Here is a 21,731-nt window from a genome sequence, read left to right as displayed (position 1 = left end):
AAAAAATTAGTCTAAGCTTGTGGTTTAGGTCTACCTATAGAACCATTCACATGCCTTAGGTGTTTAAAAGTTACGAAGTGCCTGCCAGGGTCTGTGCTTACAATGGCCTGCTGCAGCAGAGGAACCAGTGATTGTATCCATGTGGTGTGATGCGAACCATCGCGCATCACCTCCCCTACATCCAGAGCTGGTGCTTGAACCGCGTAGCCGCAGCTGAGGGGGACTGTGCTCTGTACGACACCTATGAGAGAGGCAGAGCTCATTAGCAAGAGCACTGCTGCACTGAGCACATCCAAGCTGCTTTAGGCTGGTTTAAATCCTGCCAGCTCAGGCCCAGGCAGAGAATGTTCTCGGCTGGTTAGCTGCAGTCTGGCAGCTCTGCGCGGCACCGCGCTCTGCGGGCTGCCTGTGCCCGGGGCGGCCTGGAGCACGCATCCAGCCAGGAGGGCAGGAAGACGTTTGTTTTATGGGCCAGCTGGCTTAGAGAAGGACCCTTCCATTTGAAACAAACTACAGAGATCGCAAGTTGAAAAATAACACAAATACTTTCCTCTTCAGAACGGGCTATGACATAGAGGAATCGCAGTGCCCTTTCCCAGGCAGAATAATGAGGCTATAGCCACAAAAGAATGAAATACATTTTTTTATGATCTTGATAATTCTGTGTCCTTTTTTTTAAAGACCTCATAAAACAACCGGTGAAGTTATAGATTCTAATATCGATCAATGTGAAGATGGATGCCGAGACATCAGCTTACTACTAAGAGTGTCCTCTTCGTAGACCATTAATTATCTTTTGTTCGTTTCATTGTACATCAATACGAGCTAAAGAATTGTAAGGACTGGAACAGCATCTGCTCTTATTACCCTTCGTGCTAACTGAATAAAACACCCTGGAACATTTCACTGTAATTATTAGTCTTACTCTCCTTTTATTCTTTTAAATTATTTCTGAAAGTGTTATAACCTTCCTTTTCCTCTATTTCAGCACTTTCCAAATACGCAAAGGGAAAACAGAGTGAAAGACCACCCTTGGTTTATTTAAAACAAGATGGATTTCATTGTAAAACCACCTCTTACTTGGCACATATCTTCTATGTCTGATGGTCAAGCCAGTTTTCCCTCTAACTTCTTAACCTATAGTCTAACACCAGATTTTAAATATAGTTAACTTTCTAGTAAGTTGCTATCGTGTGTAAGATTCAAGACCACTTTTTCTTCATAAAAAAAAGTTATGAAGAAATGCAGATTTTACAGATGTGGGTTGCATTCATTACACTTTTCATTCAGAAAAGGATGATTTTAAAACCTCAAATCCTGTTTTTCCTGTACCTTCATAGCAAAAATACTTTTCCATTCGAGGCAACTTTTCATATTTTAGGAATTCAAGAATGAAAGGACCTTCTGGGTCATCCATACCAGTTCTAGCCTTCCTTTATGCAGCAATGCACAAAGCATCACATTTCTTTTTAAGATTTGATATACCATGTTAGTAACTTAGGCTATGACTCAAGGAAGAGCACTAAGTGGAAGATATTATGGGAACTTAATATTGCCTTTTGTGAGTGCAAGCTAATCAGATAGTTATCCACTTTCATACCTCTTTCACATTTCTAAGTCAAGGAATTATAACAAATCTGGTGATCTGTATGTAATTGCATCACACAGTTCTTGCACTAAAGAATTATTTTAGGGGTTAGAGGTTAGCAGAATGTCAATAAGAATTTGAATAATAGAATTTTAGCAAATAAGTGATCTTTCATTCAACATTTCCCTTTGAATATTTTTTCTCTTTGTGACATGTGAGTACCACTGCGCTGGTGAGTCACCTACTTTCCAACAGGCAGTCATTTTCCATAATTGCAGAAATTCAGAAATTCTGCCACTCCGGTTGCTCATTAACCACACACGGCCCCATCTTCAGACAGGGTAAATTTGTTCAAAAGGGTGACATCACCTTATTGCAGCTGAGGATCTGACCCCAAAACAGATAACCAGCTAATGGGAAAGCCAGGTAATTTCCAAATTCAGCACTCAACAAATACTTCATCATTACTGCTTTTGCACCCTGTCCTTGCTTTGGGACCATGCCGTATTATTAGAAATCAGCAGCATTTCACAGAAAGATAATCAGGAAAACACCTGTTCTAATTGATCTCCATGTTTTGTGAATTTGGCTTCTAGATCAGATTACTTTTTCTTATTGTTAATTTTCAAAGACAGTATTAAAAACTGGGTACTGTTTTACTGTAACCTCCCTCAGTGTTTCCCACACTGCTCTCTTGTTAGCCTGGTGAACGAGTGTGCTGGTCATATCTAAAGAGATATAAATAGATGAGCCCAGTGTGGAAATGTCATAGAAGTAACTACATATAGACAAGTGTTGTCAGCAACTACACAAAGGCTTTATATGGAATTTAATATTTTACTCAGTAGACTGCAGTGAACTGCCTACTAAAGAGCTAGCTCTGATCTCAAGCAAGTCTTTCCAGAAACTGGAGATATTCAGAACTATGGTTTTAGCTCAAGTCAGTTCCAGTATACGTGAGTAGGGGGCTGTGTCACTTAGTAATCTCCTAGATCATTATGTGGTCACATGAACTTTGGCATATGAGATAATCCAACTGACTAATATTCCCAGTAACCATGGGTCAAATTATCTAAGAATACACATAACCACATGCTTACCGGGTGCAGTCATGTCAATTTACACTAGCCAAGTTTGTCTCTAAAGATGTTATATTGTTTTTGTACTGCTAGCTGGGTACTTACACAATAAAAATCCTCTCCCTTTGCAAGACATTTTCTGAAAAAGTGTCAGACACCAGAAAAAGCTTTTTCTTCCTCTGCTAAAGATGAGAGTGGAAGTCAAGAGAATGCAATCCATTAGCAGACAAAAGGTGTGCAGGCCATCCCTCAATTTACAGAATTCAGCACTGTCACCTATTTCTGAGCAAATCTGACTAGAATTGGCATGCCTCCGTGCCTTCTGACCTTTTGTTAAAGGGAACCGAATAAGGTTGCTGTATTCACCTTGAGTTTAACAGCAGAACCAGTCAGGAAGCCTCTGTCACAACGCTTTTCTACCAGGAAAATGGAATTGGTCTGGGAAAACTCTGGATATGTAAGTTTATATTGACTTCACATTTTAAAAATGAAATAGAAAATGTTTTTTTTTTTTTAAATCCTGCTTCAGGAACATGCTGAAGATTCATTTCGTTGTGCTATTTTCGTTTCTTTTATTTCTCATCAGCATGGAACTTTCATTACTTTTGCATTATTTTATGACACATCAATCATGATAGTGTAAAATAATATAATACATGGCTCTCATGCCATGGAAAATAACCCAATAGGAAATAATATTCAAATAAATGCACTATTGTAAAATAAATTGCACTCGAAATGAAATATTTATTGTGTCATAACAGATTGAAATATTCCAAAATTAATTTGTAATACAATCTTTCCCAAATTCTACCTCATCAAAAATTCAAGATTCATTTGTTTTCACTGTAATTTGCAAAGAGAACAACGTTTGGGATATGTACTTAAAAAAAAAAAAAAAAATCCAACCCTAATTTTGACCAGTTCTTCTCAAGAAGAAGGTGGGGGTTAGAGTTTTGTTTGGATTTTGATTGCCACTCCTAGCAGAGATTAAGCATATAGCTTAGCTGTGAAATCTCTCTGAATTTGTCTTCCCTTTTCTGTCAAATGGCTGTTGAGATTTCTGCTTGCTTTTTTATACTTATGCAAACTGCTAACATTTAAAATCAATCAGTGCACCCAAGAAACTCAATCAATACTTAGCACAGGATGGTTCTACGACAAGGTGACCCGCCTAGTAGATGAGGGAAAGGCCATGGATGCTGTCTATCTAGACTTCAGTAAAGCCTTTGACACGGTTTCCCACAGCATTCTCCTGGAGAAACTGGCTGCTCATGGCTTGGACAGGTGTACTCTTTGCTGGGTAAAGAACTGGCTGGATGGCCGGGCCCAAAGAGTGGTGGTGAATGGAGTTTACTCCAGTTGGTGGCTGGTCACAAGTGGTGTTCCCCAGGGCTCGGTGCTGGGGCCAGTTCTGTTTAACATCTTTATCAATGATCTGGACGAAGGGATCAAGTGCACCCTCAGTAAGTTTGCAGATGACACCAAGTTGTGTGGGAGTGTTGATCTGCTTGAGGGTAGGCAGGCTCTGCAGAGGGACCTGGACAGGCTGGATCGATGGGCCGAGGTCAATTGTATGAGGTTTAACAAGGCCAAGTGCAAGGTCCTGAACTTGGGCCACAGCAACCCCATGCAACGCTACAGGCTTGGGGAAGAGTGGCTGGAAAGCTGCCTGGAGGAAAAGGACCTGGGGGTGTTGGTTGACAGCCGCCTGAATATGAGCCAGCAGTGTGCCCAGGTGGCCAAGAAGGCCAATGGCATCCTGGCTTGTATCAAAAACAGTGTGGCCAGCAGGACTAGGGAAGTGATTGTGCCCCTGTACTCGGCCCTGGTGAGGCCGCACCTCGAATACTGTGTTCAGTTTTGGGCCCCCCACTACAAGAGAGACATTGAGGTGCTGGAGCAAGTCCAGAGAAGGGCAACGAAGCTGGTGAAGGGTCTGGAGCAGAAGTCTTATGAGGAGCGGCTGAGGGAACTGGGGTTGTTTAGCCTGGAGAAAAGGAGGCTGAGGGGAGACCTTATCACTCTCTACAACTGCCTGAAAGGAGGTTGTAGAGAGGTGGGGGTCGGTCTCTTCTCCCAGGTAACAAGTGATAGGATGAGAGGAAATGGCCTCAAGTTGCACCAGGGCAGGTTTAGACTGGATATTAGGAAATGTTACTTCACTGAAAGGGTTATCAAGCACTGGAACAGGCTGCCCAGGGAAGCGGTTGAGTCGCCATCCCTGGAGGTATTTAAAAGACGTTTGGATGAGGTGCTTAGGGACATGGTATAGTGGTGGTCTTGGTAGTGTTAGGTTTACGGTTGGACTCGATGACCTTAAAGGTCTTTTCCAACTTATACGATTCTGTGATTCTGTGATTCTATGGTCACAAACTATTTGGGGGACTGTATGAAAACAAAAAGCAAGAGTGAGATCAACTGACTCAAAAGAAAATTCACTGGAGACCATGTATTGGCAAAAGAACTGGTTCTATGAGTAGAAAGGCTAACAAAGCCTTACTTTCTACTAATAAAGGACCCCAAAGTCTTTTCCAGCTGCCCCATATCCCTTCCCTGTCTCCTGTGACGTTTCCACTGGGCAAGAAACTGGGGCTGTTTTGCTACCATGCGCTTGCTGATTGCCCAGTCAGAATGTGCACATTGAACTGACAGCTGGCTACTGGTGTACAGCAGGGGTGAAGGCTGCACTCTGCCTGGGCTCCCTGCTCTGAAACACTGTGCTACCCAGCCACCAGTTTCCATTAGACAAGCAGGAACTAAGTAATCTTTTGAGCCTTTTTCTTCGTCTTTCAGATGTATTTAAATTTGGCCAGTAGGTCCAAAGTTATGTTGGGGAGAGCAGGCAAGGAAAGATAGAGAGACAGCAAGCGCCCTGTGGTCCATGAGGGGAAGTATGAAGCTGAGAAGCAGAAAGGAATGGGAAACAAGGGTGATTATGAGACAACATCAGGTCAGTTAGAAATCTAAGTACTTTTCACAATACCAAGTGCAATGAAGAGATGCTTGCTGTACTTCTGGTACTGATTCTCGGAGTGCCACAATTTGTTCTCTTGTAGTACAAGAGCTGTATATATTAAAAAAGGAAAGCATGCATTTTAAGGACTTTTTAAAATCCAGAATTGTTTAAACATAGGCAGATATGTTATAGTGATAGCATTAATATATACTGTTGGATATTACAGATCTATTACTACATGGCTCAGGTATTTTGTGAAGAATCACAGGTCTGATTTCAGAAAGAACCTGAAGCATGTTCTGATGGACCAATAAATCATGGTCAGGAGTATTTTAATGCTACAATAATGCCTATATGAGATGCCATTATACACCTAAATTTCCATCATGGGTTGTGCTGATTAACCATTAGACTAATAAAACACTTACAGCTCCCTATGGTCTTATATTGCTCCAGTGCATTCATAATTTGTAATAATCCGTGCATTATCTTTGATGCAATAAGGCATCAAAGGGGTAAAATGCAGGCGGGGTAAAATGTCATAACTTCATTCAGGAAGAGGACATTTTCACACTGGCTGGGAATCTGTCACTACAGATACACTTCTGGCAATATTCACTGCTCTGGTAGCATAGCTGGCTTTTACTATTGGTCAGAATGGCTTATGTTCATGAAGAGCTGGAGCACCACTGGTGTCTTAAGAATTCATTCTCTTGTTTTCACTGAACTTTGAATTGAGCTTAAATTTTGGGGATCATTTATTATATTTCACTCTTTCTTTCTTTCTTCCCCCCCAGGCTTAGAGTTTTCTATCTAAAATAAGAGATGTATAAAATCTGTCATTTAAAGGCACTTCTAAGCTTTGAAAATTAGTATCAGCTGAAGCATTAGTCTTCTGTAGTGGTTTCTGTAATTCTTTAAATTATACCTTTACAAATGCTAAATGCCCTAAAGCCAGCAGCTTCTCCCCTCCTCAGTCTCTCTCTTCTAGATAAATCAAAGAGCATTTCTCCAGGTATTTCATTTAAAAAGCCGTATTGAAACAAGAATGGTGACAGCAGAGAGCAAGCAGAAATGAATATGTCTAGTTGCTTCTTTTCATCTGAAACTATCTGTAGCTATATTGACATTAAAATGATGTGAATTTCTCATAGAGCATGAAGAAATGAGTGTCATGCATTGCTTCAACAGAATTTGAATATGTTTACCTACTTTACCAAGTGTAACTAATAACTGAGGAAGAAAATACTACTGTCATCACCTCCAGCACTGGGGGGTAGGCATAAGATTCAGTTCTTATGGGCAAGAAAACACATATACTTTATAACATATTTGTAAATGTAATGTATTTTCTTGCAGTGCCTCCCAGCAGGGACCAGATCCCCATTGTGCTGGATGCTGTGAAAAAGTACAGTAAAAGACACAAGACACTGTGAAATCCTCCTTCCAAAAGGAAGAAAAAAAGAAGACTTCCACAGCAATGAGCCTACATCCAGCTAGTTTTTTGTCTGTGTTTCTTCACCTGTATTGCTGTGGGAATCCCTAGTTTGTGGGACTCAGCACCAACGTGTGGTCTTCCCATGGAAGCCACTTCCTTTGACATAGCTGGTTATTCAGTCCCTTTGGGCATCTTTGGCATCAGAGGCAGAACATCTCTAATGATAGATTGCTTGAATGAGAAAGATGATGATCTTAAAAATCCTGTGCATGAAATGAGGCCACTGTGGAAGTGCACAGGTTCTGCTCATTCTCCACAAGGAAGAATACAGAGTCCTGTGAAGTGAAGTATTAAAATTGCAAGATTTAGGGGAAAAAAGACTATACAAGGCAATGAAAATATTAATCTCTTTCCTAGGAAAGGACTTTCTTTACTGTACTTCCCTAGAATGAAGCAAATGAGGAGAGTCTGATGTAAAAGGCAGTGTCCTGCTACTGCAAAGAGTTCCTTTGCAGAGTTTCATTGCCTACTTTAATGATTGTATCTGCTCACCTAAAATGAATGTGGTATGTCTAACCTCCAAGTCATGATGTGAGAAGTTATTTTTATTTGCTAGAGATGACTATGCAAAAGAGCGCTGCTGCTGACTGTTCTTGACTGCTCACTTTCGGTGACAGAGCTGCAACCCACAGGCAAGAGTAATAGATTTCTGATACTGGAGATACCATTTCTGCATGTATCTGATTTTGTTGTCATGCCAGTGTAAATCCATTGTACTGCTAAGCCATAGTGTGCAGATACAAGGACACTATTGTTCTAGGTGCTTTACAAACAAAAATGCTTGTGAAGTCCTTCAGAGACAGATGAGCCTTTCAGAGTAATCAGAATAAGCCTTAATTCATCTTTGGCAAGAGATGTAGTAATACATATACAGTGTAATATTTAACAGCAAGAAGAGTTGTATATGTAAGTGACTGGAGTGACGCATAGATTTGTGTTATGCTGGGCGTGACAAAAATGAGTAACAAAAGGACAGGCCCAACGCAAGGATCCTTTAATTTAAGAAAAATAACAATGTTCACATGAATTTCACTGTAGGCATTGCACGGCACATTTACACTCACAAACATATAGTTAAATGTTCCTACAGTATATATCATTAACCATAAACGTTTAACTATCAGTAACTGGGTTTTCCAAAGAGATTTCAGTGGGACAGGGCACTGGGTGCATGGAGGGCTGGTTTAAGGAACAGAAGGAAAGTAGCTTCTGTCATCTTTGCAGCACACCAAGAAAAGAGCTTCTGTCCTGCATACCTTAGGAAGCAAGCTCTCTTCTGTAGTCCTTAAGAAGTTTTCTGGAAAGCAGGGCCACTGTGTAGCAGCCAAAACCTCAGTTTGCACCTCTGCTTATGCCTTAACTTGCAAAATTGCACAAAATTGCACAAAACTACTGAGCTCTGAGGCTTTTGATGGGAAAAAGCTTTCTTTGCTGGTTTCCCCAAAGGTGATTTATTCTGTAAAAACTATATTGTGTAACACTTTCTGCCTTAAAAGCAACTCATGCAAAATTAATTACATTGCACTATGTTTGTGGGAAAATGCATTTTACTACAAGTTAATCTGAAGAAAAAAATATTATACAGTGAATGCTATAAAAGAAACAGTTATGAGTTGCCTTAACAGCATTTATAAATCAAATCACTGCACATCCATAACTTTAAAACTAACCTACATCAGGCTTTTGGATTAATGTACAAGTAAAACAGTTTTTGAGTAGCTATGTATTTTTCATAAGTTGTGGCTGACGATGAAAAATGTGGATTATTTGTTAAAAAATACAAAAAGGAATTATTTTCTTTCATTTTTAAGACTTGATGAATGTTGCATGTTCTGTTGTTTTCTATAGCTTTTGGGAGGTAACATGGGAACCAAAATCCTTAGACATTTTAGGACTCTTTTTCATTGAAAATATTTCTAACAAGAAATCACTAATTACATGCCCTCATGCCCTCTCCTCTTTACAGACAGACAGGAACTTCTTCCATAGAAATTAACAATTGTGAGGAAAAAAGGGAATTGTGATCAACTAGGCTCCCCTGCTGCTTCACACTGGCCAAAGAACAGATTTATTCCTTGCTGAATACTTTTTTCTCTCCTTGAGCAAGAAACCTGTATGACTCATGTTTCAACTACAGAACATCTTAAAAAAATGCAGTAGCGATTTGCAAGTGACTGAAGATTCACCCACAACATGCCCAGCTGTTTCTTATCGCCCTTTGATTGACTGTCAAAATATGGGCCAAATTTCTTGGATAAATTTGCCTTATTGTGGCTTTCAGCCACCGGTTCTTGTAAGGCCTTTGCCTGCTTGGGTAAACACCTTTCTGTTCCGAGAAATCCTCTCCGGGGCCATAGAGGGATCTCAGGTCAGGCAAGATGCTCTGCACGGAGCCGAGCCACGCTGTGCGTGAGGACACCAGCCTGCCTCCCCGGGGATCGGGGAACGAAGGAAGACCCAGGACTCTGTCATTCGAACTGACCCGCACGCCTGGACTCTCGCCCTCTCATGGGCAGTGCGGAGAGCAGGATGCCAGTCGTACATCTGGAAACCTCAGTGCCTTTTGGCCCCCTGCTGCCATCACAGCAGAGCGTGGATACCTTTGCTCACATGAGTACAGTCTCAGGGTACCTCCTCTGAGCATTTATATATTGCTTTTAAGGACAGATGGGCAGGGTTGTAGTCTAGGTTTAAATTAGCTTTCCCTACTAACCTCTTTTTGAAGCCTTTCTCCAACTGCCAAAGGTAGCCCCCTTTTGTCTGTAAATCCCCAGTGCCTATTGTCCTGCCAGAAGTAGTCTGGGGACATTTTGTAGAATAACTGGAAAAAAAAATTTTGAGACAGGTTTGTGTTTCCTCCCTTCTCTCCCCATCACCAAAATCTGAAGCCTCTTCTCCATGACATCTCACCTCAGAATTAATTTCTGTACCAAGAGCAAATCTGGGGAAAAAGATCACACTGTTATTATTTCTCTTTTAAATTCTTTCAGTAACTCGCTAGAAAAGCTCATGTGCACCAAACTACTTGCATAATGTTATATCCATAGCAGAGAAAGTCCCCAGAGCAGGTTGGCAATATTAAATAAAAGAAATTATACTTCTATAAAGAATTTTACGTTCAAAGTGTGCATGTGCAAAATGAACTGCCAGTGTTGCTGACTCTTGTGAATTTGCTTCAAGTTTTGCAAGATTAGGTATTTTTCTTCAAGACCCAGCTCCTGGAGGGGATGATTATGGGACAAAATGTCTGGGGTTTTCCTCTTCTACTACTTTCTTTCAATATTTTTTTTCTGCGGAAAACCCTGCAGTAAGATGTGAATGTATCTTACAGGCTTAAAAACCAGGCAAAGATGTATTTATTCTGTTCCTTTAAGCCAATCTTAAAAGACAATCAGGACCTTGTAGTAACCATTCCACTCAGCTCACTTAATATAAGTGAATGATCCTTCCCCAAAGTGTACGATGGGTAAGAAAGCCAAAGGATATAATGTTATTTTCATTTTACAGATGGAGAATTAATTCACAGTTACTTGTGCTGGATCCAAAGCCTACTGATGTCAACTGATTGCTCAAGATCACACAGCTGAACACACCTCTTCTAAATCCCTGACACTGCATTGAGCACAAGACATCTTTTCTTTCTAAATACCAAAACTAGTTAGAGGTATCATCATTTTGCACATTTTACAGAGCTCCCACTAATCTGAATAGGATTCATATGCATATGCAAGAGTCTTATAGAAACTAACACTCTGGAAGCAGTGACTGGTATTTAACCACATAGCATTAATCATCTAATCACTCTGCCTGAGTTTCCACTAGGTGGAAAAAGAAAGGGGTCTTCTCTCTGCCATTATAATATAGTTTGTCCCTTTAGATTTATTAATCTGAGAATATTACAAATGTGTTTGCTAAGTCATAATAGTCTGAACTACTAACAATATGCAATAAGAGTGTAAATACATACATTTTAAAATCTGTGGTTCCTATTCTCCCCTATTATAATCCTGACAAGTAATAATTACATGCAACCCTGAGAAATGAAGCTAATCATTATTATCTTACAAACAGAAAACAGGCATTAGAAGTGTCATGTTGGGTCTGTATCAATGTTATATTTAATTAAGCAGAAGATAATGCATAATCCAGTAAAATGGTCTCTTGTTTGCTCTAGTAACCGACTGAAATGAAGCTCACCAACACTAACAAGTGTTCACGGAAGTAAGAAACTCAACTTCTACACTTTCAGGGTTGCCTTAGGAAGGGATTATCACAGCAAATTAAGGGATTTAGACAGCCAGGTGAATGTGCATTCAAAATCCAAACTCTGTAGGCAGTCTTGGAAATCTCAGCCTCGCACTATACTTGCACCAATCCCTTGGTACTGTGCCAAAAAAATAAAAAAATAAAAAAGGTCCTTGCTGATGGTCATTTGCCATGTAAATTGAACATAGATTCCGGAGCAGATGCTTTCAGTTTACAGTTGTAATTGCTCCTCTGTGTGTGTTTTACCTCTACATAGAGAGTACTTTGCAATCACCACTTGTAACTTTCTTTCCACCGCTACGGGGCAGAGTCCATGGTTTGGAGAAGGTGTAGAAAATGTTCAGGGTCATCAAAATCCAGAATAAAGATTAAAACGCAGGCCTGCTATTGTCCCAGCAGACTACCTTTATTCCGTGCATCATGGAAGGATTCCTGAAATGTGGCTCTTGGCCTAATTCTGTTTCTGTTATTATATTTCTTTTAATGACACTATAGGAAAGCTTATGATAAGAAACAGACTCAGTCTTTTTTTGGATCGAAACCTTATTCACCTAAATACTATACTTATTCAGTATAGTATTTAGATAACCCTTTTTAATAACTGTGTAAATATCACTCAGTAAATTAAATAATGCAAACACTATCATTAGAACTGGTCTTAATAGTCATCATATTTGTTTGACCATTTTGTACATGTTTCCCCTTTGGCTAGATTAAAAAAATCTCAAAAAATATTTTGCCCCATTAAGAATGAACAAATGAGACATTTACCTTTAACTAGGCATACAAATTGCAAAAACACCCTTTAAATGATCAAGATCACTAGAAATCTGGTAGTATTCCACCCTGATTATTTCAAAGGCATTAAGTTAAACATTTGAAGCAAATTTATCCACTGGTTCCAGCTGTTGCCAGTGAGAATAAGGGATTTTTTTTTTTTTTGTCTTCTAGCAAAACAGCAAGTCTCAGAACTCTACTATGTTACTGGAAAATTCTATAGTCCAAATAGATTAGGATTCCCATTTTCATGGCATGCGAGAGACCAGCTCTTCTGCTGAGGGACAATGAATCACAAAAACTGGGATGAAAATATTTATGACCTATTTTTTCAGCTGTTGTTTACTGTGCTGTAAACTTCCTTCCTACCCAGTCCTCTCACCCTACTTATACAATTTGACTGTAGTTTATATTTTTGATTCACATTATTAAAAAAACCACCCTCTCTTAGCTAAGATCCTTTGTTTAAAAACAAAAATTTTTAAAAATTGCCAGGTTCCTGCCCAATCTGATAAGTAGGGCGAAGCTGAGTACGTTTAGATACCAACAAGAACCCACAGCATCGCAGAGATGCTAAGCTTTACAAATGTATTAAAACTGAATGTCCATTCTGAAGTAGACATTTAAGTATCATGCTCTGAAATAAACACTGTAATCTAAGTGTCACGAGACAGCCTAAGGACATATCTTGAGTCCACAGAGCAGCCAGGAGGTCTAAAAGAAACCAGTGCTGAATTATTTGTAAAAATCCTGGAGAAAAACAGCCAAGGATTGTGACTAACGAGAAGTTCTGCATATCTCCCAGAGAAAAGAATGAAAGTATTTCTATTACAGAATAAGACCACAACAGAGTGAAAACAGAGTCCCTGAAGTGGCACCGTGTGAACCAAGCACAGCCCCAGCATGCTGGAATAATACACTCACCTTGTCCACAATGCAGATCTGCTTCTTGCTTTGCACATCAAGAATTTCCACTTCAAAGTAAGTGATTTTTGAATGTTTGAGCACTGGTGGTGCTTTGAGATGGCCAGCAGAGAGCACAAGCTGAGAGAAGTTGAAAAAAGAGCGTGTGTCATTGTGGGACATGGACAGAGCTCTTCCATGAGCTGCAAGATCCCTCTTGTGTTCTAGAGCGCTGGGTTTCTGCCTCCTGTGCATGGTGTGACCCAGCGGTACTGATCGTCATATCAACAGGGGACAGTTCCAGGGGGAAAATGTTTCCTCCCTGCATCAGTTAAATACAATCACAGACTGAATGAGACACGAAAGGTCAAGTGGTGTTCCATTTTAAGAGTACTGTCTTATTTAGCAGGAGTGAAAACAATGGCTCTGTAATCCATGTCTATATTTAACCTGCTATTGTGATGTGCTCTATTGCTGCTGCTTTATTTTTTATTTAAACCAGCATTTCAAACAACACATCTAGAGATTTCCTATTAGGAGTCAGATCCTGAAATTCCAGAGCCCCAAAGGAACTGGGAATGAATGCAGCAAATTCCACTGTTATCTACTGAGACAGATGTTTAGAAGTGTCCACATAGGCGCATGTGTATAGGTATGCGTATATATGTATGTTATATATTTGTGTGTATGTATGCACCCTTAGTATGTATCTACAAAATTATGTCAGATGTCATCTATTCTAGAAATATTTACTAACAAAATGCCAGGAGTTCATCAGCAAAATTTAGGGGTTGCTTGCAAATATAGAGAGGATCTTGTGCCTGCTTGTATTTAGTACTATGGACTCTCTCTGTTACTTAATGGAGTAGAGCTTTCCTTGCAGGTCTGCCAGGGAAACTCAACTGAAGTAAAGGAAATTATAAGCATAAAGGCTCTAATTCAGGGCTTGGATCATTCTACTATTTTCTTATTCTTTCCTGACAAGTAATTTCCACAATACCAGTCTGCAGCAGAAAAAGTAGCCTTAATGGTAAAAATAAGGATTACTTAAAAAAACAAATTTTCTCTAAAGGGGCTTCTCCAAACCTTGTTTAAAGTTCATTTTTCCTTGTATGACTTTTTTATAGGATTTAATAGAACTAGCAGCACTTTTCCATCCTGAGATTCTCCCTAAATTTCCCTGGGCTGCCTAGGATTAGTGTTAGAAGGGCACCACGGATTTCTGCAGACAGCTCTTTCCAGGGGCGACAGAGTAAGTTCTGAATGCATTTCTACATGGTAAAACCTCAGGGAAACTATGATCACTATTACAAAAATCATATAGGTTTGTGACACTAAGGAAATTTAATTAAGTTAAAAAAAAACCTTCCACAAGATTAAAGTGACCACACAACTAATATACCCTCTGGGAGGCAGGGTGGGAAGAGAACAGGTCTCTTTTCTTTGATTCTGCTATAACTTACAGAAAATTTAGTGGTCACCACAGCTTGTCTAGCAACACATGACAAGAAGCTCTATGAAATAATGGAGAAACTAATAGATAAGTTTTTTGCAAGAATTAAAAATGAGAGTGAGGGGGAACCCCAAAGGAAGGCAATTTCCAAACTAAAGCTCCTCTCCTGACAATATTCACAGATAATGCTCATCTTCACATGTATGAGATATCTAGTTGCTGTTGATGGAATAATCCATGCTACATCAAGTTGTGCTTAAGTTCTGGAGAATCAAGCTGGCATACATGAAATGTGTCCTGCTTATAGACACATGGAAAAGACATAGCAGAAGGAAAGAGCGAATTTGCAGGGGCTGAACTGATGAACAGCTCTGAGCTCAGTGGTAACAGGACTGGGCATTTGCAGTGACAAAATACTTGCAATACCAAGAGCTAGTCTAATTTACTTATGATTCTTTAGCCAGTTGTTCTGACTAAAGCGGCTAACCCCAATACATAACTAAGATGCTTTATGTCCATATGACATGACAAACTTCTATGTAGCTAAGGTCTGAGAGAAAAGTGCCTATTACTACTTGATGCAGTCATGCACCTTTGAATGCCTTCACTGGCTTTGTTAGTGGAAAGCCCTGACTGTGGGAATGCAGACATATAACAATATTGGTCACCTAATACAAATAAGGATTAAATTTTGGCTGTACATTTGTATTAAATCAGTTAGTGTCTTGCCGTTGATGCAAAACAAGTCAGCATCTAAAGAAAAAAAATTGTTGTTAGACTTGAATAAGATTATATTGTGGTCAAAAAAGTACACCTGTCTCCAAGCTTAGATGAAAGGTGTGCGAGAAACCACCACCTTGGTGGAGTCAATACAGCAAGCAGAAATGTTGGTATAAACTAGTCAGAATGTGGAGAGTGACAAATTATTGGCCGACTGTAAGGGGCTTACTAAAAATAGCTAGGTAAAGACCACAGAACACACAGGTCCTAAATTCCAAGTGTAAGATACACTTATTTGAACAGACTACTACAAGGAAACTGTATAAACTGCTGTACAAGAGATGAGACAAACTGATATAATATCCCCTTCTAGCCATGAAATCTATGAATCAGTGAGCTGTAATAGCATATATTAATAAATTTTGAAATCGATTTCAATTCAAAAGCAATAAAGAATAATATTGATAATCATGGCTAATTTCTGCATATATAAGGAACTGGTGTTGCAGTCATTACTGTGGGTATATTTATAACATTATTTAAAACGATAACATTTGAGCTGCTGCTTCTGAAAAAAAGCTTTTGATTTACTGCAGACATTTAAATGATCTGAATTTTATTACTGACCAATGAACGCTTGAATATCTGAACCAATTCCAGGAAAATGCTTACAAAAATATATTTTTATTTTCTCAGTCTAAGCTGATCATATGCAATTTCAGTATCTTGATAAACAATGGTCTTTACAGAGCCAAATACTTTGCTGACATAAACTAGTAGGGCTTCCCTGAAGGTGACAGGCCCTTTCCTCACTGTATTAAATTATGGGTCTAGGATTAAACTGCAGCACCATGTCTACAACAAACATATTACTTGTATACAAGGTGGGTGAGAGCTAGTCTACCAAAAATAATCAGGGATAGAGTAACCACTGATAACCTAAGCTTTAAAAGGGAGATGCATAAAAGCAGTGAAGATTTTGCCATTAATGCCACAAGTGCTGCACTTGCTTGAAATGTCATCAATGGGTTTGGATGTTCTGGCTCGACGTGAAGTAATTCAGCCCGTTCTATGTAGAAGTGCACATAGAAGGAAAACATTAATTACTGGACAAAAGGCACATCTTCCCTTTCAATGCAGTTATATGTACCTCATCTCAGTGCCCGACACTGGAGATGGGGAGTCCCAGCGCATGGGGGGCAAGCAATCAGTCCTATGGGGAGATTTACTGATCCACATTGCATGGGTACGAGCTGCTGGCACAGCAGCTTCCTGGAGCTGTGGCACGGCTAGTAGCCAGCAGTCACTGAGTCCCTGACCTCAGCTCCATTCTGGAACTCTGAGAGGAGTCAAAGAGGACTCAGCAAGAATTAAATCATCTCTGACAGCTTCAACTCGCACTGAATTTCCTGCCATATAAGGGGCCGATGTTTTCGAGGGGCCACGAGGATGGGCATAACTCTTCTCAAACTGTGGCTCTACCTCCTCTCCTCACTTGGCACTTGGCTGACATGAGCTGTTTTGCAGATGGGCAGGCATTTTGTTAAGCCATCCTTCTGAAAGGCACTTTTTCTAGGAGGGAGGGGACGCCGGCCACCAAAGCATGCAGCAGGGCCATCATTTCTGGTTAACTGAACTGCTGATATTTTCACAACAAAAGCAACACCTGTAGTGGACCTTTTGCATCCTTCTAATACAGTATCTTGAAACAAGCATCAGCCTGTGCAGGTCATGACAAAACAGGTAACAAAGCGCTGGGCAGGGACTAAGACTTAGCATTCAGTTTCTGCTTATGACACTGATTTCCTGTGAGCTGTTAGGGAACTGCTGGTTTTCCTGCTATTCCCTTCCCATTCCACATGCATTCTCTGTGTGAGGCTCTCTTGCACTATGCATTTTGCAGACAGCCTGGCACAAAGGGATTTCACAAGATCTCCACTGGGGCCTTAAGGCACTTCTGAAGTTCCTTTTCATCTTTGGTCATGTTTTGTACTCCTCCTTCCCCAGAGAACTGGTCATCTCCTTTCAGTCTGCAGGATGTCGACTGTTAAGTCAGCAGCAAAGGGTCATCTCTGTCAGTCCAGATACTTGTCAGCAGCCCCTCACACATCGCTTTTTTATCGCATGCACTTTAAATGCTTTGTGGAAGCAGGGTTATTCCTTTCCCACCAGCTTTGTGATGCCAAAGAACTGAACAATGGCTCCAAGACACAAGACTCCAGAGCACAAAGCATGTGGGGTTCAGTACTGCAGGTCATACAGCCTAAAGCAAAGCGATTCCCAAGGTCACACATACTCACTTCAGTGAGTGAGAATCTCCATTTTTGGAGATTCTGCCATTCACTTTGCTGGGGAAGGAGACACTGGGACCAAGTGCTCAACTGTGTTGCAAACAAGCAGCGAGATCCCCTTGCTAAAGGAGGTCTGAACCAATACGTTCATGTGGTACGTACCGTGCCCCATGGCCTCACCACCTCTGTAGCTGTGCAGTCCAGATGCCTGGTACTGCGCTTGATCTAATCAGCGCTTCTCCACATCTCCCCATTTCAATCTTGGATTTAATATTTTCAGAACCAGGTAGGAGTGCAGCTATGCTTTCAGTCTCTTTTTACTGAGGTGTCCAAGGAAGGATTTAAGAACCTGATACAATGTACTCATTTGGGAAAACACTAAATATAATTTGTTTGTCTGGCGCATGGCTTCATCTGGCTGAGAGTTTAGGAACAGGTTTATCAGATTATTTTGGGGGCTAATGCTTTTAAATATTTGGTTTGATTCTGTTATCCATATCATAATAGTAACAACTAGAATGCATTTCTGAAGCATAGTAGAAATTTAACCATGTGACCCCAGCTGTTAGAAATGAAGAATGTAGATCTAAAATTGCAGGGTATAGTATGTGAAATTTGATACTGTTATTCCCAAACACTGCTTATAAAGGCTGCATGGTAAAAAAAAAAAAACCAAAACAACCCTGCATGAACTTCTGGGATTTCTTTGCCTGCACATGCCTACCTTAGCAGCCATAAAATCAATTTAAAGCATTCTATTTACATGTGCATACACACAAAAAAGCCACTTAGAAGACGCTCTGCAGTGTTACAACTAAAACTACTTGGTACTTTAATTTTCTCTCTTGAATCTAAATCTCTTAACAAGTAAGTAATGGACAGGATAGAAAGGCACAGAAGGAGAGTGCACTGACTCTGTAACACAAAACAATCCTAAAACTGTTTTAAATAATGCTGAAGTCAGAACTAGACCTCATCAGTGCTAAGGGACAGGGCAGAAGTGATACACACCCTTGTTCCTGCCCTTCGGCTATACTGGCAGGGCTCCTCAGCAAAGGATGACAGCCTGACCCTGTGAGCTGCGCAATGGAAACATTACACAGCCAAAAGCCACAAGCCTCAGGCCACATCCTTCAGAGGCTGTGAGAAGGGACAGACCAGGGAACAGCTTGCAAGCAGGGCCCAGACATCTCCAGTGCCCACCTTATCCCTGCAGGGAAAGTTTTTATCACTATCACAGCAATGGAGTTTTGCCAGCTGTTTAAAACCTCACTCTAGTAGTCTAGCTTTATCATTCTGGCTTTGAAAACTGAAAATGTTGAGTTTAAACTTTGATGTAGGTGGTGCCAATTAGAAGCAAACTCACAGTGCAAATCAAATCCAAAGCCGGTGATTATTTTATCCCCCACAGATATCCACAAGAGACATAAGAGAAATGAGCAAAGCCAACAGACAGGCACAGTAATTCTATCTGCAAGAAATACAAAGGGAAACCCCCAGCCCCTGTCGCACACAAACACACACCTACTTCTCTACCAAATAAGTGCAGTGTGATACAGAGCTCAAATCTGATGCAGTCAGGATATGTTGTAAAAGCCAGCTGTTGGGCTGCTGTCCATAGCATAGGATAAGCCTGAGGAGATGCTCCTGGTGATGAAGAGGCCCAAAGGAATCTTTGTAGGTGACCTGCTAGATCAATCTTGTAATGTTATTGACAATAAATAATATATTTACAGATGTGCAGCTGAGAGTTTTCCATTCATGTTTAAATTAAATCAGTGCAAATTGTGCTATCCCTGATGTTATTAACTCTCATTATTTGAGGCATATGATGGTCCTTTCCCCTAAATACATGGCATTTGGAAGTATGTGGCTATGTGAAATGCAATATGAAATGTCTTTTTTTTTTTTTTTACTTATATACCTTGTTATTCTTTTTCACGTAGGTAAGTGTGTAGCCCTTAGAAACATACAGGAATGTCTGAAAACTTGATTGACCTCACAAAGTCTAGAAATAAAGATACTTTTTTTTTCAAAACAAAGTATATGATTTTTAAGCCAGTCTTGGCATTTTGCAGACAGTCAGACAGGGAGATCAACACTGTTCATGCTTAAGCCCTTACACAGACAATATGCTTTGTACCCCACTGTTTCTTTGAGGCAAAGATTAGAAAGCAGTATTAGAAAGCAAAGAAATGTTGCCCAAACTTGTCCAAGAACTACTTTTAAGGAAAATTCCACTGACATTTACCTGCAGAATTTTCCCTACAGCATTACACTCACCCTTTACCATCTCCTTAAGCAGCCCTTGCCTTTAAATAGCAACAAGTGTTTCCATACATTGGGCTTAATATGGTGTGACATCCCCTTGTTGCATTATCAATTCCGCCTAATAAAATGGCACCTCAGTTAACAAAGGTTAGAAACTTGCTTCCAAATGTTTGGCTTCATTTCAGGGTCCCACGATAGGCTTTGTGTACTCTAATGTGCCATTGCTTACTTGAGGAAAGCAACTGTGATGAGCTCTCTGTCAATCTCAGCACCCACACTCATGGCCAGCAGCAAAGCAAGCAACAAGGCAGCATCTAGGTGGATAAGAGTCCTCAAAGCATGGACAGACAAAAAAGTTTCCATGTATTTCATTGTGGCTTTAAGTTATCATGCTGCTTCACAGTGTAAAGAGAGAGGACTGAGCGGATTAATGAAGGAGAGGTGCTGATACCCTGTACTTTGCAGCGGTGTAAGTTTACTTCATGTCCTCACTTAATTTCAACTGAGTATACGTATTACTGACAGCATTTTTTTAAACCCCCTCCTAGAACATATTCTGATGAGATAATGGATTGTAATTTCACAGGGTAAGATCGAGTAACCACATTATCGGAAGCTGATCAGCCACTAAGTAAGGATGATGAAAAGAAACACAGTAAGGCAAAGCCATTTTTCACAAATAGCAGCAGTACAGAACTGGCAAATCCATGCTCTTACAGCTGAGATTAAATGCATCTTTCTTTTGTGCAAAACTATTACGTGCAAGATGAAGTTGGAGTCACTTGGAATAGTTTCAGGAAAACAAAATGTTGTTCAAATATGCAGTTTCCATTGACGCTGAAGCACTTCTAAAGATTTACTCATTTGGATGAAAAGATTCTGAGGGTAAGAACAATCTGGTCTCTCTAGTAATTTCTGACCAGTAGGAGGGAACAACAACCTTGACTAGAACACCTACAGATTCCTAAAGGAGATATTTCAACATAAAAATATTGAAAAAGTTTTGTTTGCTAATGTAGAATGTACAAAAATCCTGAAACCTCAATAATTGTCACAAAATATAATCGTGGTCTTTCAGACAGTTCTATCCAAAGATATGTTAACAAGTTTACAATGACAAAAAGAAGCCTAACTCCTGTTTTACAATACTTCTTTTTTGTCTGAAGTTCTTGGGGTGATTAGTCTTTTATTACTTTTGAAATGTTATGTGTATTTCTTCTCATACAAGAAGCGAAATTGTTCTCAGTCTTTTTCATTTCAGGGCTTCATTAATTAGGTTTCTGAAACATCTGTCAGCATAACCTCCTTCTTTCACAAACTTTCAAGTTTTCAGAAAAGTTGCCATTTAGTATGACATTTCTAATATTCAGGCTCAGCCCAAAAATTATTCTTGAGCTAAAAGAAAAATGATCAGTCTTTTTTTACATTCATTTTGTGACTAAAAAATGTTCTTGTGACATTTTTCTCTCAAAGCAGAATGATTTTGAGGAACAGCAGAATTCCTGAAAACTTGGAATTAGACAAGTGAACAAAAGAGGATTTTATTTATTTCATCAGAACTGTTGTTCAGTGCCAGCTTTTTTCAAGCTTGAAATGTTTGGAAAAATGTTTCCATGCAGCAAAATTAAAAAACAAAGGCAAGGATGCTCATCAGATCTTATTTTTTTCTAATTTTTCTCCTGTTTAGATTTTTCTGCCTACACAGCTAAACCATCTGCCCGCAGACTACCACCATTCTCAGTAATGACCCCAATGAAGAAGTGACCCTACCCCAGTTTGGGTATTGTCCTGGGCTAGTGCCTTCTGTTTCATGTTTTGACCATTATTTCTGCCAAGGCTGCCTCAGAGACCAGGGTCTCCTCACTAGTGGTGTTTAAAACAGTATAGGAGATCTATCATATTTAAGGCTCTACAAGAAACCCGCTG

General features: G+C 39.9%; 1 protein-coding gene across 1 annotated transcript in view; it reads right to left on the bottom strand.

Moving 5' to 3' along the window:
* TECRL (trans-2,3-enoyl-CoA reductase like) overlaps positions 1-13,325 on the bottom strand; it is a 69,929-nt gene extending 56,604 nt beyond the window's left edge. The window contains exon 1 of the mRNA XM_075499292.1: positions 13,092-13,325. Within this exon, the coding sequence (XP_075355407.1) occupies positions 13,092-13,325 (234 nt within the window). The remainder of the gene's footprint in view (positions 1-13,091) is intronic.
* Between the last annotated feature and the right edge of the window lie 8,406 nt (positions 13,326-21,731).

This window comes from Mycteria americana, chromosome 4 (genome assembly GCF_035582795.1).
Source record: "Mycteria americana isolate JAX WOST 10 ecotype Jacksonville Zoo and Gardens chromosome 4, USCA_MyAme_1.0, whole genome shotgun sequence".
NCBI lineage: Eukaryota > Metazoa > Chordata > Aves > Ciconiiformes > Ciconiidae > Mycteria > Mycteria americana.
Note: the sequence above shows the minus strand (reverse complement) of the source record. Positions and strands in the feature narration are given on the sequence as shown.